The 17,657-nt window shown below is 38.3% G+C and overlaps 1 protein-coding gene across 3 annotated transcripts in view; it reads right to left on the bottom strand.

Moving 5' to 3' along the window:
- GABRB2 (gamma-aminobutyric acid type A receptor beta2 subunit) overlaps window positions 1–17,657 on the bottom strand; it is a 202,536-nt gene that overhangs the window by 10,842 nt on the left and 174,037 nt on the right. For 2 of the 3 annotated variants that reach the window (XM_015565654.1, XM_006766319.2), the window contains exon 10: window positions 16,933–17,046. The exons of the other annotated variant lie outside the window; for it this stretch is intronic. In XM_015565654.1, the coding sequence (XP_015421140.1) occupies window positions 16,933–17,046 (114 nt within the window). The remainder of the gene's footprint in view (window positions 1–16,932; window positions 17,047–17,657) is intronic. 3 annotated transcript variants of the gene reach the window in all.

Consider the following 17,657-nt stretch of genomic DNA (forward strand, 5'->3'; position numbering starts at 1 on the left):
CATGTGCAATACAGATGCAACCACCATAGACCTAACCACATAGTACACGTCAGCATTTTAGGAAGAGCCACCTTGTGAAATAAGAGGTTCTATTTTAAACAGGCTCCCACTATACCTAAAGTCTTTACCTCTAGGCTGTGGGAACTCACAGGGTAAACCTGTAAGCATTCGCCTTCTTTTGGGCAGAGGCTATAGTGGGCTCTGAAGCCAAGTTAAAAGCAGACAGGGTTAAAGGCAAGGTCACTAAGCCCTGTGATCGTGGGCAAGAAATTTTAACCTTTCTGAGCGTTAGTTTTTTCAACTGTCAAATTGGTATAACAGTAACTTTTATTATTGTAGAACAAGCATATCAAACTCAAAGGCCAACACGGGCCAAATAAAAACGGCATGCGGCCCGCAGGCCGTGAGTTTGACATGCTTGTTGTAGAGGTAAGCAGGCGAAGGAACTTGACTTGTGCTGTATCAGGATCAGGAGAGGGCTGGGATGGTAACCCAGTTCTCCACTTAAACTGCTGTGGATGTGGTGACAGAGGGCGACACAGCAGTTGGTCAGTCACTCTTAGGAAACATGAATGCTTCTCCTTGCTGCAGCCAGGTGGCAGGGAGCTTCCTACAGATTCTAGGCTGTGTGACTCCTCTGGTTGCAGTCTCCCAGGAAAGTATCTAAAGCTGACACCTCATTATTCACATGCCTAAGAAAAGACAGTGAGTAACGTTTCTTCCTGATGCTTCATTCCGGGGCCTTGCTTGGTTCTTTATCCTTGTAGTGGGCAGAGGCAAGAAGTAACTCAAAATGTTCCATTCTGTTATTTGCCTACAGGATGAGTTAAAGTTTAAGAATGGAGAGTTTGCACCCATCAGTAAACTAGCTTTTCAGATTTATTTCCCGCTTCACTTACTTAGGGGAACTCTGCCTCTCTTTCTCCAAATTAAATGCATCTATAAAGAAAGTTTCATTATGACGATAATGATAATATGAAATTACATTTCATAGATGAATTCCGGTGTGGATAGGAACAGCTACAGAGTTAATTAAGTCTTGAAGAGGAGATTTTGGAATCAGCTTTAAATTCTAGCTGCTCTCCTGATTGGCTGGGTGACCTTGGGCAAGTTCCACAGCTTAGCTGAGCCTCAGTTTCCTCATCTTTAAAATGAGGGTACATAGCCTCTTCTTCTTTACAATGAAGCTACATTATATGCAGGTTTGTTTTAAGATTAAGACAAGTTATTCAAGGAGCCTACCATCACGTCTGGCATACAATTAGGTGCATGACAGAAGGTAAGAGTTGCTATGATAGTCACTGACTTCTATAGGCAGCTGAGACTGACTCTTTACATTTTCCAGGTAGTCCCTTGCAGGGGGTGTTGTAGTTAAACCTACCCCACCCACTGCAACAACAGTAGAGACTGACCCTCTTCCAGTTGTGGACCTGACATTGGCATTTCCCCTCCCCTTGCCTTGGATTGGTTCAGAGGTGGGAGGCTTAAGTCAACTCAACCAATGAAAAGAAAGCAAAGGTTTGTTGGAGGCCTTTGGATTGAAAAACTCCCGACTTCTCCTTCTGAATATGAACGAGGAAACACAAAGCCTCATTGCTCCTGGCAGCCATCTCATCTCAGAACAAGGAACCACCAACAAGACTTTGGCTGGCTGGCTTGAGAGAGCCCCCACCCACCCATGCCTCTGCTCTGTACAGTACAGGTGGGTGGGAAATCAGAAGGACCTCTGATTTCCTGTAATACAGTTCAAAACAGCCATTTTTAACGGTCTCAGATAAAATTCAACCTATGACAATGATAACGTCAAGTATAATTTATAATTATAAAAATACAATTTTTCTTTTCAAAATCAATAATCTTGAGGGAAAGTTTAATGTTATCTTGCAGCAATTTTCATGAAAATGTCCTCCATTTATTTAAGTCACTTATGATTTGTCAAATGGCTTTCATATCCTTTGTCTCAGAATGAATTAGAAAGAGCAGGCATAGACTTCCTCATCTCAGAGAAATTCTTTCCCCAAAGTTGCAGGACTTTTCAGAGGCTGACCTAGGCTCGGTGCCCTGGCTCTTTGAATCCAAACTGGACTCTGTGGCTGGTTCTGCCGATTAAAGAACTGAAGAAAGCTGTTTTAAAACAGTTTCACATGCAGTCAGTTATAAAAATGTGCAGCCAGAGAGAGAAACCTAGGTTTACATGGCAGCTTTCGTTAGTCCCAGCTCTACCTCTAGCTAGCTTACATAATCCTGAGCAAACCGCTGGTTTTTCTAGGTTCTAGTGTCTGGACATAAAAATGAAACATCACACAAAAAATTGTTAACCATGTATGGTGGTGTATGTTAACTGGATTTATTGTGGTGACCATTTTGTAATATATACTAATATCATCATAACATTGTACATCTGAAACTAGAATTATGTTATATTATACCTCAAGAAACCCCACAAAACTAAGGAACTAACAAAATGTTGTAAAAAAAGTAAAAGGTAATTAAAAACAACAACAAAAGAGAATATTTTCAAGTAAAATTTCCTACTCTTAAGCCTGTGATAGGCATTGTGAATTGACCCCCTGGACCCAGTCAACTACAGAATTCGCGGTATAGTTAGTTGTCAAGGCAACCACTAGTCATTCCGGGTTGGTACTCGAGGTGCAACTCACCGAGGTGCTCCCTGGGTGACATCCATGTGTTCGGTGTGGAGGTCAACTCAGCAGCTTTGGCATCACCAGGGAGTTGTTACTATCTCAAGCCTCACCCTAGACCAGTGGTTCTCAACCTTCCTAATGCCGTGACCCTTTAATACAGTTCCTCATTTTGTGGTGACCCCCAACCATAAAATTATTTTCGTTGCTACTTCATAACTGTAATTTTGCTACTGTTATGAATCGTAATGTAAATATATGATATGCAGGATGTATTTTCATTGTTACAAATTAAACATAATTAAAGCATAGTGATTAATCACAAAAACGATATGTAATTTATATATGTGTTTTCCGATGGTCTTAGGCGACCCCTGTGAAAGGGTCGTTCGACCCGCAGGTTGAGAACCACTGACCTAGACCCACTGAATAAAGGTTCCATTGACAAGGTTCCATTGACAAGATACCTAGATAGTTTTCACACACATTCAAGATTGAGAAGCACTGGCTAAAATGATCTCTGAGATCTTTTGATGTTTTTAAAGTCGACTGTAAAATTTATTTTTAAAAAAGGAATTTTCAATGAACACTGGGTAGCTCTCCAAGTGTGCTAAACAAAATCTCCATCCTCCATGTAATAAAGGGGTGGAGGAGTTAATTGGTTATTTCTTGTGCTCCCCTTTTGAAATGCTGAATTATTCACAACCGGGGTAACCAGCTAAACCCTCAGGGAGACTGAGCTAGAGCAGCAACCATAAAATCCACCTCGGCCAGGGATCCCTTGTGCAGCTGTGGGCTGATGGCTTCTGTGCAGTTAGCCAATTACACGGTGAATTACCCAGACGAGAACATGCCAAATGCACCATCCGCTCTCACGACCCAACTCTCGTTAGGAGAACTCCTGTTAATCTGACACAGCCTTGTCAAACATCTGTCTGCTCCATTTTGACACTAACTCTGAGGTCAGCAGATGGCGGGAAGGGAAAGTGACTGCATGTTACAAAGTACAGGCTACAGGCTGACTTAAGGAAAGAAGAAAATTATGAATTTAGGAAGACAGGAAAGGACAGCAAACCCAACTGCTGATCGGATGCTTTGTTGAAGAATAAAACATCAGCTAGATTCTGTGTAAAATACTGAAAATCTTCTCTCTCTGACAGAAAAGAAAGATCTGGGCTTAAATCCCCTGTTTGCTCCTTGCTCCTGCTTCTGAGATGGAATGCACCTCGTACTGTGTGAAGCGAGTTCGGTACTTGTGGTCCCTTCCATGGTAGACATCAACTTCAGGGTTACGGTTTATCTAATGCTGACTACCTGACAAGTACTGTCTACGTCCTGCCTCCTGCAATCCTTGAGACCATCTGTTGAGGGTTGAACTGTAAGGCCCATTTCCCAAAGGAAGAAACTGAGGCTCAGAGAGCTTTCCTGTGTTCACATGGCTGATAAGTACAGTCATGGGGCTTGGACTCCAGGTTGTCTCAAATGCAAAATCAAGTAGGATTGACTAAGCGAACTCTGCCTGTGCTCTTAACCAGTGAGCTGGTCTCCAGGAGCAGAAATCTGGTAAATACTTGCTTAGTGATCAACCCATTGGTGATGCTCTTTCCAAATCTGCATCCCTGGTGAGAAAAGCCCAGTGTTATCCTGCAGTGGAGCTAAGTGAGGCTGAAGGACTATCCTAGGGATGAAGCCAGTGACTACAGCTTCAGGGGCCAACATTCTCAACTGCTGAACTAAAGCAACCTGATCCCGGCTGAGGAAACCAGCGATGCTGCGGGAAGCAGTGTTCACTGTTGAGGGTTCCTTCCTGCAGGGCACCCGCAGGGTGGCACCTGGGGTTGGCAGGCTTGTCCTCCAGGACTGACTCAGAGATGCTCACTCCCCTGTGGCGAGTCACAGCAGGTGTCCTCAGTGGAGGAACTGGCTATGGTGCCCTTGAGGCTAATCTAGCTTCCAGAAATTTCTGTGGCAGCAGTTACAAGTGTTGAGAGGCAGAGACAGCTTGTTTATTGCTAAGGGAGATTTCAAAATTATGTCTGGGTCCACTTTTATGGTTCCCCGGGTGCCCTTCGCCAAAATGAAACAAGCATCAAATATCCTGCAAACCTCTTCTCGGCAGAGGCCATAAAAAATTCCTAATTTCTCTAGGAACACCAGGATGCTGGAGGTGCTGTGTTTGTTGTTTTACAAAATAATTTATCATTCTTGGAAAGATGGGGAATAAAAATTTAATGCCAGTCTTTGATTCCCAAAGCTGCCCATGGAACACACAGTTTTCTTTTGGACTTTATACTTCTCGAGAGTTCAGAATCTTTGCAGTTTTCTCAGGAATCACTGTGTTCATGATACTAGGGCTGTTACTAAATTGAGTAGAAGCTGAGATCTTATCAACTGCAAAATACACCATCAACTTATTGGCAGATATTTATAAAGAAGAAAAGATATTAAATGTTTATCGTATATGTAAGTATTACACTAACATCAGAAACATTACAAGTCGGTGAATCATTGTCTTAAAATTGAACCCTAGGACACATTTCTCCCGAGTGACTATGTTAGCAACCCACTACAAAGTGGGTTTGAACCCAGACCTGATGTAACCACATCTGTGTGAGTGGTGATGTATTTGAAATGCTGGAATGGAACTGAGCATCCGAAGGGGCAAAGTATTGCTGTGTGCTGTGCAAAACCACAAAGAAATCTAATGCACAAAATAAACTGGTGGATAAAATAGAATCAGAGGCATGGAAACATGAAACAGACTGATGAGTCTCAGAGGGAAAGGGGAGGGGGAGAGATTAACCAAAGAACTTGTACGCATATATGCATTACCTATGGACACAGACAGTAGGGTGCTGAAGGCCTGGGGTCGGGTGGGAACCGGGTGAAGGGGCTCAATGGGGAGGAAAAGCAGGACATCTGTAATACTCTCAACAATAAAGATTAAAAAAATAATAAAAACCACAAAGTATGACATATAAACTTTCTCTGCTGCTTACTAGTTTTGTATGGTGATGGTCTGGATATTCTGACAATAAATATATTTTCCAAATGTAATTCCTTTGTTGTGATTCTCATTCTGGGAGGTATAGCATGTTTCTGCCTTCTTGCCAGACAGGAGGCGGCACCCTACTGCATGGGAGGGCCTCCAAGAGAAACTGACCAGGTGGTAACCCAGGGCAGTCAGGCAGCTTCCAGGGCTGGTCCTGCAAGTGGGTCTCATGATGACTTCATGGATGATCCATTTTCTCATCTATGAAATGGGGATTATATTTACTGTCAGGACCTAAAACAGGCCACCCAAAATATGCATATTGGCATATTGATGATTTTGAATTAAAGTTGCTTAAGAAACAGCCTGTGCAAGAAGAAAACCCTGACCTCTCTTTCCCACGAAAAGCAGGAGATAAATGAGTCTCCCATGTGATGGGTGCCCTGGTTACAACTGAGGGCTGACACACACCCTCTCTCACAGTTGAGAGAATCCAGATCAGAAAAGCCCATCTAAACAAGCCTTGTACAATCTTCACTCATTTACTACCCAAGCCCAGACCTTGCTTAGATTCCTTCCTAATGGGTATTAACTCTCTATCCTGTCAATTTCCTCAGAAATGTATTGTTACTTTGTCTCAAATGTATAAAAAAGTGCCTGGTTTGATCATTTCTTTGAGTCTCAATTGATGATCTTAGATATTGTGAGTGTCCCATGTGCATGTATTAATTATTTCCCCCTGTTACTCTAGGTCTCCTATAAATTTTATTTTAGCCCAGCCAGAAGAACTAAAGGAGGGTAAGTGGGAGGAATTCTTCCCCTCCCCAACACTCCCTTTTATCTGGTGATTTGAGATAATTATATGAGGTATTAATGTAAAACAATGTAAAAACTCTAAGTGTTACTACACCAAGTCCCAATATTATCATAATCTAATGGGCCTGTCAGCTTGGTTATTTACTACTTACTTTACAGGTTACTATTTAATTTATCTTCTAATATTGACAATGTAAGAAGTATATGTTTTTGGATGAGCCATTTTTAGAGTAAGAGTTGGGTCCAAAGTACTTTTAAGTGTCCTTGACCCAGGAAATTATTTGATAGTATTTCTCATTATAGACTTTTTCCCATATTTTCCAAAAGAAAACTTGTTAAAAAATTGTTCCTAATCACAGAGTAGGATATATGCTCTGTGCAAGTGTTTGTAAATTTTAAATTAATGAGCAAATTTGCGTATAGTAGAAATAAATTATAGTACGTTTAATAGATAGGAGGTTATGGAACTAACACATTTCAGGAAGGATGATTCAGTAGACGTTCAATGATGCTTAAGGTAGAGATGACAAGACGCGTGGAGTTGTCTGATGTTAAAAATATGGCTTATGAATGTCAGAGCTGAGACTTGAATCTTGAGTCTCCTGAGTTTCAATCTACTGCACTGAGTTAGAGAAGTATTGGTTTTCCATGGGGACCTATACCTGCAGGGAGCCATGTGCAGTGGTTTCATAGGGATGTCCCAGCTTGGAAAAGAATATGGGGTCTCTGTCCAACTGTGTCACTGGAATCTTGACTCTGGTGACAACTTCAGTACGAAAGCTGAACAGCATGGGCTTGACTGCTCCCAGGAAAGAACAGTTACTGTCAGTCCAGATCACTCTCCTCCTCCTGACCCCTACCTTCCTCCTTCCCTTCTCCTCCCCTCTTTCAGACAACAATAATTATAAGAATACTATATAATAAAACCCTAATATGCAAATCGACCCAATGGCAGAATGACCGGTAGAATGACTGGTTGCTATGATGCGCACTGACCACCAGGGTCGCTATGACGCTCAATGCAGGAGCTGCCCGCAGGCCCCAACCAGCAGTGGCGGCAGGGGGCAGGGCCGGCAAGCAGGCAGTGCCAATTCACCAGCCAAGGCGGGTGCCAGCGGTGCCCCACTCCCCGAATGCCCCACAGGTCTCCCTGCAGAGGGAGGCAACTGGTGGCAGTGGTGGGAGGCAGGGCCAGCGAGGGGGCTGCACCAGGCCAGCCAAGGCAGGTGCGTGAAGGGGCCCTGATCGCCCTGCTGGTCACCCCACAGATCAGCCCTGATCACCGGCCAGGCCTAGGGACCCTACCCATGCACAGATTTCATGCACTGGGCCTCTAGTATAATATAAGCAATAACTATTATAAATGAACATGAGCTATTTATATGTAATTATCTGGGGTTATTCTGGTTCAGTGATACATGAAGAAATAGGAGCCCAAACCGGTTTTGCTCAGTGGATAGAGCTTCGGCCTGCAGACTGAAGGGTCCCAGGTTCGATTCCGGTCAAGGGCATGTACCTTGGTTGCGGGCATATCCCCAGTGGGGAGTGTGCAGGAGGCAGCTGATCGATGTTTCTCTCTCATTGATGTTTCTAACTATCTCCCTTCCTCTCTGTAAAAAATCAATAAAATATATTAAAAAATATTAAAAAAAAAAAGAAATGGGAAAAGTAAGACATGTTTGTGTGTGGTTTGTATGTGTAAGAGTGTGGAAAGTATAGTGAGGTATAGTAAGTGTGTGTATGTGTGTGTGTGTGTGTGTGTGTGTGTATCACATAGACACAGACAACAGTGTGGTGACAGCCAGGGGGAAAGAGGGAGAAAAAAGAAAAAAATCAGGTGAGAATATGTATACACATACCAATTTCTTAAATCTTAAACTTTACATAATACATACTCATCTTAACCGTTCAAACACTACAGAAAGATATGAAGTAAAAAACAGAAGTGCTTCTACCATCCCATTCTCCTATACTAGGAACACAGATTTTAAAAAATAGTGCAATAATGCTTGTGCTACTGGTTTTACCCTTGGAAAAATATAAAGTTGATCGTTATCTTGCACCAACATATTGGTGTTTCAAGATGGATTAAATAGAAAGCATGAAACAATAAATTGGGTATACAAAGAACAACTTTGAGAAAAATTAGACCATATGCTTATCTTGGAGTTCCAAGAGAAATTTTTATCCATTTCAGAAGACACAAATTACAAAAGCACAAACAACTAGACAATATAAAAATAAAAACTTGTATGACATAAATGAGAGCTTGGAAAATTGTCTGCAATGCACATGTGAACAAATGGTTCATATGTCTATTATACTTACAACTCTTGAAACTGACAACAAAGAAAATGGGATAAAAATAAGAATAGGCAATTCAAAGGGAAGTCAAATCCAATAGCATATGAAAAGATAATTGTTTAAGAAATGTGAGAAATACAAGCAAAAATAACATTATAAACATCATAGATTGCAAAGAGCAATCAATACTGCTGAAGGGAAAGTGCGAGAGAGAAGCTGTTCATATAGATGTATAAATAGATGTAATAGATGTATCAAAATAATTACCAGATAGCATTGGTGTCTCTTTCTTCAGGGAAAGGTAGGATTTACATGGATTTTACTTTTTTATATTTTTTTAATATGTAAATAAAAATAACCCTGTGCTTTAAAGATGTAACTGTAAGGATGCACCCCCCACCCCCTCTAATTAGGGTAATTGTGGAAAGAAAAGTTTTACCTGTTGAGAATGGTAAGGAAAAAGAAATATACAAATCAAATCTTTTTATAAGGTTAAATATATTATTACTCTCTTCTGAAATGACATTGTGATTATACTGTTATTTGCTTTTAGTATTCTCTGGATTCAACTTGGTAGATTTATTTAAGAATTTTTTTTTTCCTTCCGTGATATTTGTTAGTGAAGTGAACCCAGTTTCCTTCATGTACTTCTGTTCTTTTACATTTGGCTTTGGCATCTTTTTTATATTATGCTACTTTCCAGAATCATTTGGAAGTTTTCCTATTTCTGCTATGATCTGCAAGAATTAAAATACCACTGGAAGTATTTGCTTTTTACTGCTGGACTTGATTTATTGGTGAAACCTTCTAGGCCAGCGATTTACAATCTCATGGCACACATAAACCAATTACTAAAATTCTGTGGCACACCAAAAATTATTTTTTTGCTGATCTGACAAAAAATAGGTATAATTTTGATTTATTCACACCAGACAGCTGTTGTTGTGTTGGCTGTTGATGTTTTTTTTTATTTGACACTCCAGGGAAAAAGAGGTCAGTACCCCTGACTAAGTGGTAAGGTATTGTATGTTTTAAAAATTCTTGGGGCACACCAGTGTGCAGTGGCACAGCCATCGAAAATTGTCCATATGGCCTTTTCATGAGGGTGTTAACATTTTTCTGTTTTTTTTTAGTTTTATCTTTGGTAATTGGTCTGTTTATTTTTTTTCCTATGGTCATTTTTGGTCATTTATATTTTCAAAGAATGTCATGTATTTTATCCACATTTACTAAGATCCCTGCATCATTTTCTTTTAATGTCACCTTCCTATATAATAATAATTATTATTTTACAGTTTTTTACTTTGGTGTATCCATATTGGCTCCCTTTGTTACTTTAATAAGTTTTTTTCTTGATCATTTATTTCCCTATTTTACTCAGCTTTCTTTGGAAAGAACTGACATATTTCTACATTATTTTGTTTTGATTTTCTCATTTGATATTAATACTTTCTTCTGCTTTTAGATATTTTGTTGTTCATTTTTAAACTTTTTGAATTATGCATTTAATTCATTTAAAAATTATTTGCTACAAAGGTATTTGAAGCTACAACTTTCTCACTGTGAACTATTTCAACCACATTCCTTAGAATTATTTAACATTTTAAATTGCTATTATTTTCTAAATATTCTTCAATTTAATTTTTATTGTAGCTTTGACAGGTAAGTTGTATAAGAATGAGTTTATAAATTAATAAACTTTATTCAATATACTACTTACCTAATGTTTCTGTCATTTTATCTTTTTTATTTCTTATCATTTTGATTTATTTAGAGGCTATTTTAATGTGAAGTTTATTAATTACATATGACTTATTAATTAATATCTTTATTTTGGATTGCAATTTTTATAAAATATATCTGTATTAAAATTTTTTTCTTCAATTCATCTGTATACAGTAATAATGCTCAATCTTCAATCTTCTTTGGATATGACTTGACTTAGAATATTTTCCAATACCTTTACTTTAGAAGTATCCTATCTAACAATAGACAAAGATGCAAATTGACCGTACCTTCACTACACCCAACATTGGCCAGAGTGATATGCAAATTAACTGCCAACAAAGATTGCGGCTAATTTGCATATACTGGCTGGGAGGGAAGATTGAAGACACCTTAGAAGGAAGCCAAGCAACAGAGCTGAGGTAGCGGAGATGGGAGGGAGAGAAGTGGCAGAGACGGGCGGGGTAGGAGCGGAAGAGAAGGGCAGGGTAGGAGCAGTAGAGAAGGGCGGGGTAGGAGCGTCAGAGATGGGCAGGGCAGGAACGGCAGAGATGGAATCGAAGTCCTATTCTTGCAAGAATCTTCCTGCAATGGGCCTCTAGTTTCTAATAAAGAGCATTTGTGGGGATTAGTTGCTTGATTCAACTTTAAAATATTATTTTGATAGGTGAGTTGATAATTTGCTCTAATTATAACAGTTAAAACAAGCTTGGTCTTAAATTTTAATTTCTGCTCAAACTTTGCTTTTAAAATGTCTTTATCCTTATTTCTGATGTCTAGCTTTAGCTATAGTATCTGCATCTTTTTTTACTTCTTTTTTTTTATTATTATCAAAGGTTTTTATAAGATGATTGTCAGGTTTTTGTTCTTCTACCATAACGGTCCTCAGTCTTCCATGCTTTAGTGTATACCACAGAGATCTAAGAGAATAAAAGGTAGCTCCCTCAGCTTCCCCACAAAAATTTTTGGTTTATAATGTCTCAGGTAGAATCAATGGTTTACACAAGCCTCCCAGATAACCCTGGTGTAGTCAGTCTATGGTAGACCCAGTGAGAAATACTGTCATAGTAGTTATCCATGTTAATTTAAAACATATCCTTCATCTTCAACCTCTTGATTCACAAGCTCTAAAAATGAAAAAGTAAATATTAAGTCCTTGTTATAAATTAGAAAACAAACACTTTCTCCCTTCTCAACAACACCCAACCTTATCTTTTTTACATATCTTTAGTATCTAATTTTTAAAAATATTTTAATTATTTTTTATTCTATAACTTTAACTTCTGGAATTGTATAGCTTCAGTTTTGGATGCTACCTTTAGTTCTAAAAGCTAGTATACTGCCTTTTCCTATTTTAAAGTTCCTCATATTGACTATCTTTTATTAGGGGCTAGACTTTTTTATTTAACTATTATTTTATTTTTTAAAATAAGGACTCATGGATGCTATGTTCCCTAAGGACTTGGACTTGAATGTTGAGGATAAGATTGTCTTTCTTTTGTCTTTATATGTCAATAATAATATTCTTAGGTTATATTTTCTTCCGTCCAGAATCCTGCCACATTTTCCGTTGTCTTACCAAATTTAATATTGCTATGGGGTAGTTGAGACCTAAAAAGGTTTGAGACTTTTTTTTTCTTCCTTGTAGCTCATTCACTTTTTCTGAATGGAAGGTTAGCAATTTCAGAAGAATATAACAAGGAGGGAGTGAGATTGTCTAATTTTTAATCTTGGAATACAGTATATCCTTTTGGCCTACTCATTAATTTCATTGCAGAAATGTATAAATATATAATATATAGCATAGCAATTAAGAGTGTAGCCTCTAGTCATATTTTCTGTTCAACCATTTCTTAGCTGTCTAACCCTAAGTTAATTACACTCTCTGGGTGTCAGTTAATCATTTGTGAAATTATAATAAAATATGGCAATACTAGGGACTTATGACATAATATTTATAAAATGTCTAAGCACAGAGAAGGCATTCAAGAATTACATATTAGTATGATTATTATAATTAGTTATTGATGTCAGATATAAATACAGTCATGTGCCACAAAATGATTTTTCAGTCAACAGTGGCCCACATTTTATAATTCCATAGATCAGCGGTTTTCAACCAGTGTGCCACAAGAATTTTTAAAATATGCAACACAAGGGCATTGACCTATTTTTTTTAATTAAATGTGTTTTTACTGATTTCAGAGAGAGGAAGGGATAGAGAGAAGAAATAGAAACATTGATGATGAGGGAAAATCATCGATTGGCCGCCTCCTGAACCCACGACCTAAGCATGTGCACTGACCAGGAATCCAACCGTGACTTCCTGGTTCATAGGTTGACTCTCAACCACTGACCCACATGGGCTGGGTAAGGGCAGTGACCTCTTTTTCTTTAGAATGTCAAATAAAAAATGACAACAGCCAACATGACAATAGTTGTCCAGTGTGAATGAATCAAAATTATACTTTTTTTTGTCAGTTGGACAAAATATATATTTTTTGGTATGGTGCAGAATTTTACTATTTAAGTTTGTGTACACCATGAGATAAAAAAGGTTGGAAATTCCTTCCATGGATTATAATAAAGTTACAGCCATTTCCATGTCTTAGGGCAACACATTACTCATGTTTGTGGTAATGGTGGTGTAAACAAACCTACTGCACTGCCAATCATATAAAAGTATAGCACATACAATCATCATGGTGCCTAATGCTTATGCAATAATAATAAACGACTATGTTACTGGTTTGTGTATTCACTATAGTATATTTTTTGTTACTATTTTAGAGTGCACTTTTTCTACTTATTAAAAAAGCAGCTTGCTGCAAAATAGTAGGCTGTGTTATGCAAGCAGCAGCCTCACACATCTCCTCCTGTTTACTGTGTCTCTTGATTGCATCATTATCTCTTGTGCTTGATTTAATCTTGTGCTGTTTTTTTGTACAGTAACATGCTGTACAGCTTGTAGCCTAGGAGCAATAGGCTCTGCTCTATAGCCTGGTGTGGAGTAGGCTGTGCCAACTAGGCTTGTGTAAGTGCACGAGCTTCGTGGAGTGACGAAATCACATAATGATGCATTTCTCAGAACATACCCCATTGTTAAGGGGCACATGGCTGTATTTTTTCTATTCCATTTTTCCACCTACACTTCATTGACATCATGGTTCGGCATGTTTAAACCACTGTCCTGTCCTATCTATTTACTGTGTTTACTCTAAGAGGTTTATATCTCTACATCTCTTTTCCTCTGCATTTGGCATTATTTTCTATAGCCTGAACTTTGTGTTAATGCCTTGATGTTTGCCATACTGATTCTCTTTCTTACTATTTTAGATTTAGTTATTAGTTTCTAAGAAGACTGTTTTGCTTTCATTTTGCCTCCTTAATTACCTTTTGTTTATCATCTCATCCTTGACCTTTTGTTTTATATTCTCTTTCAATTTTTGGTAAAAATAAAAAAAAAACACATTTATTATGAAAAAATTTAATTTATCAAAAAGTAATTTCCCCCCCCCATAAAAGAGTCATTATCTGTCTTTTGCATGCTGAGTTTCACTCTGTTGCTCATGTATGTGTGTTGGGGTGCGTGGGAGGGTGAGGAGAAGGAGGAAGGAAGGGTAAGAGAGAGAGAGAGAAAGGGAGAGAGAGAAAAAGAAAATGGACTCATTGGCAGTTTCCCTGAAGGGCTGCCATGTTGTTTCCTTGTTTAGATGCTTCATTTTGATGTGGACCTTCTTATCAGGTCTCCCCATTTACTCAACTACAGCTTGAGTAGATTTCTTTGGACTCTGCTTGCAGCAACGTTGGCTCTGCTTATGCATCTCTGCCTCTCCGCAGAGCCTCAGTTTGAGTTGAGTGTTGTTCTGTTCTATTGCTGTTTTACTCTATGGCTTTGGACAGGGAGGAGAAAAAGTGCACATGGCTTTTTAGATACATTATCTCCACTTCTCTAAGACTTTTGACAACTGGACACAGACATCAGTTTTCTATTTGTCATTTTAAGGGCTGGGTGGTGTGTGTGTGTGTGTGTGTGTGTGTGTGTGTGTGTGTGTGTACTGCCATGCTCTCATATGGTGCTAATAGGTATGTACACTGTAGCAGAAATTTTTTGGGGAACAATTTGGCAATGTGGATCACTGTTTTAAAGACACTTTTTGACCCAGAAATTCCATGTTAAGAAATAGATTAGGAGTCAGTCATGTACAAACAAATCAGTAAAGGGATGCTTATTTTAGACGTATTTATAATAGAAAAACACTTAGAAACAATGCAAATATCTAACAACAGGTACTCATTCCATAAATTATGGTACATAAGTTCAATAAAATGTCTTGTAGCTATTAGAAATGATGTATACTTTAAGTATACAAAGAGGTTAAGTGGAAAATGGCAGTATACACAATAGTAGAACAAAATTATGTATATAAACACATCACTAATTGTGAATAAAAGGCAATGTTGACAATGATTATATCTAGGTGTGGGGGTTTAGGTTGTTTACATTGCCTTTTGCACTTGTTATAAAAAATAATGATCCTGAGTTAGTTTTATAGTCAGAAAAATAGTAATAGTAATAGAGCAACAAAGGAACTCCTTGAGAAACATAGACTCCCTGCTATCACCTCCAGAATATAGCAACTATCGAGTGCTCTTTGCCTGGCACCATATAAGGCCCTTAATTATCTAATTTAATGCTCACAGTAGCTCAATGGGGCAGAAATTAGTGTTTCATTTTTCAGTTGAGGAACTTGAGGGATGGAAAGGTTAAACACATCTAATGGCACATGGCTCATGAAAGGCCATGCAAGCCTCGGGTATGGGGAGGGGCAGGCTAGAAGGGGCCAATGGGAAAAAAGGAGACATATTTAATACTTTCAACAATAAATATTTTAAAAAGCAGAAGACATTAAGATTCATATTTCAATGTAAATAATTGAGCATTCTCTTTAACATGTCACAGGGTATCATTAACTTTTTCAAGCTATCAACTGAACAATTTAATGCACCAAAGAGACACACTTTCTTTAAAATATCCTCATGTAACTTTACTCAGTCATTAGACCAATCATGTAGTATACTTTGATTTTGATTTTGAAAAAATACAACTGTTTTCATCATAAACCTAAACTCCAGCTGTAGAACATTTTCTAAATCATTAACATTCTACCCAGAATACAGCCCAATCAAGTCAGTCTACTTCAATTTCAAATACAGTAGCTAGAATTCAAAACAAGAACAACACAAACGAGAGAGCCTGAGAGAACAGACATAGTAGGGACTGGATCTTTAGGGGATTAGGACTAAAATAGTGATAAACAGAGTTAAAACATCTCCTGGAATCTAGTTTATCACACTCTGTTACTATATGTAAGGCAACAAGTAACCAAGTTATAAAACAACTTAAAGTCGTTATTTAATAGGTTAACCATCCTTGTTCCCCACCCCAAGAGCAATAATAATGGGTACTGAGGAATTTGAGGTCAGGGCAATAAAATTAAGGAAGAACATGATACTCAGAAGATACAAAAATGACAGCTCATCTGGCACCAAGTCCTCATAAGAAAGATTCACAAGCATTTAATATCATTCACTACCTCACCAAGAAATAGAAATTAAAAAAAACCTGGAGTCAGACAGGTAGTGTGTGATAAGGTAAAATGGTGACAATCATCATCATCATCATCATCATCATCACAATCCTCTTCTTCCTTCTCCTCCTCCTACTCCCCCTCTTCCTCCTCCTCCAATATGGAGGTCAATATGAATGACAATTTGCCAATTAACAATTGCAAGCATGGAAACTTAGAAACTAAACTCTAAGTAGTAGCCTTACTACTGGCTTTTTTTTGGAAAATTTCATTCAAGAGTTTTGATGCAGAACAATGTCAGTCACTGCCTCCTTTCTATCAACAAGATTGTGCTGGGTATGCCAAGGTAATACCTATTTGTAAAATAAGTAACAATGAAGCAACAAGGACTTGATGCAAACATAACATTCCTCGGCACAAATTCATAATCTAGGACAAAAACAAGTTCCTCAGTTCTGAGCCAACCAACAGGAGAAATGCACAGTTCTTCTTCACCTATTCCACTAGCCCAAAGACACACAAGGGCACTAAGGAATGACTGATACGGGATGACACTCTACCTTCTCAGTACAAATGAACAGGAATCTCAAGAGATGATCCACTTGGTTTCTTTCTCTAGCACAAACAATCTCGACTGAGTGGAACACTGAAGCTTAGATTCATCGTCGCTGCATTTTACAAAAGCAAACCTGGGAAACCCCCATTAGGGTCTCACAAAAACATTTAACGTATTCCCACATCTCTGTGGGTACAAGTCCATTGGTTATCTGCAAAGAACGCATACAATGTTTTAAAGGGAACAGCTCAACGAATTGTCCCCAACAGAAATACAAATAAATGGATTAAAAACTGGCTAGCTAACCGTATATAGAGAGAAATCGTAATTGGTAGTCCGTCTAGTTGGGGAGAAGCTTCCAGTTGGGTCCCACAAGGATCGATATTGGGTCCCATTTTGTTTAATATCTTTATAAAAAATCTGGAAGACAAAGTAGAGAATGTGCTAATTAAATTGACTGATGCCACTAGATGAAGATTGGTGGTTAAAGTAAACTACATATAGATAAATGCCACTGGTCTTGAGAAAGACTGACGATCACAGAGAGTAGGACTTCTATTCACTTGTATCTTTTTAATGTATTAAAAAAAACTAATTCCAAGCACAAGAAATAAATAGATTTAAAAGATCTTTGTGGCTTTGTATAACACAAACTTAGGCACAATGGATAAAGACAATATAGACACAATACCCATAAATGCAGAAAATGCAGAATAAAGAATGCTCCCACATAGAGGTATTTTTGGTGCAGCTTTCCTTGGAAAACTGGTGGCTATGGATCTCCCCCAAAATAATTTCAGGTATGCAAGAATCAATGTGGTGGAAAGGCAGGAGTAACTAAATTCTCAAAAATGTATATATTCAGTTATTAGCAGACAAATAAATAAGAAAACAACATAAAGAGGGCTGAAAACTTGAAGAGATAAGCAAGAAAAGTACATAACATTAATCCAAAGCAAATTCTATCAGGAAACATGCACACACACTCTCACACACACACACACACACACACACACACACAAATAGAAGAA

Source organism: Myotis davidii, unplaced genomic scaffold (genome assembly GCF_000327345.1).
Source record: "Myotis davidii unplaced genomic scaffold, ASM32734v1 scaffold18, whole genome shotgun sequence".
In the NCBI taxonomy this organism is placed as follows: Eukaryota; Metazoa; Chordata; class Mammalia; order Chiroptera; family Vespertilionidae; genus Myotis; species Myotis davidii.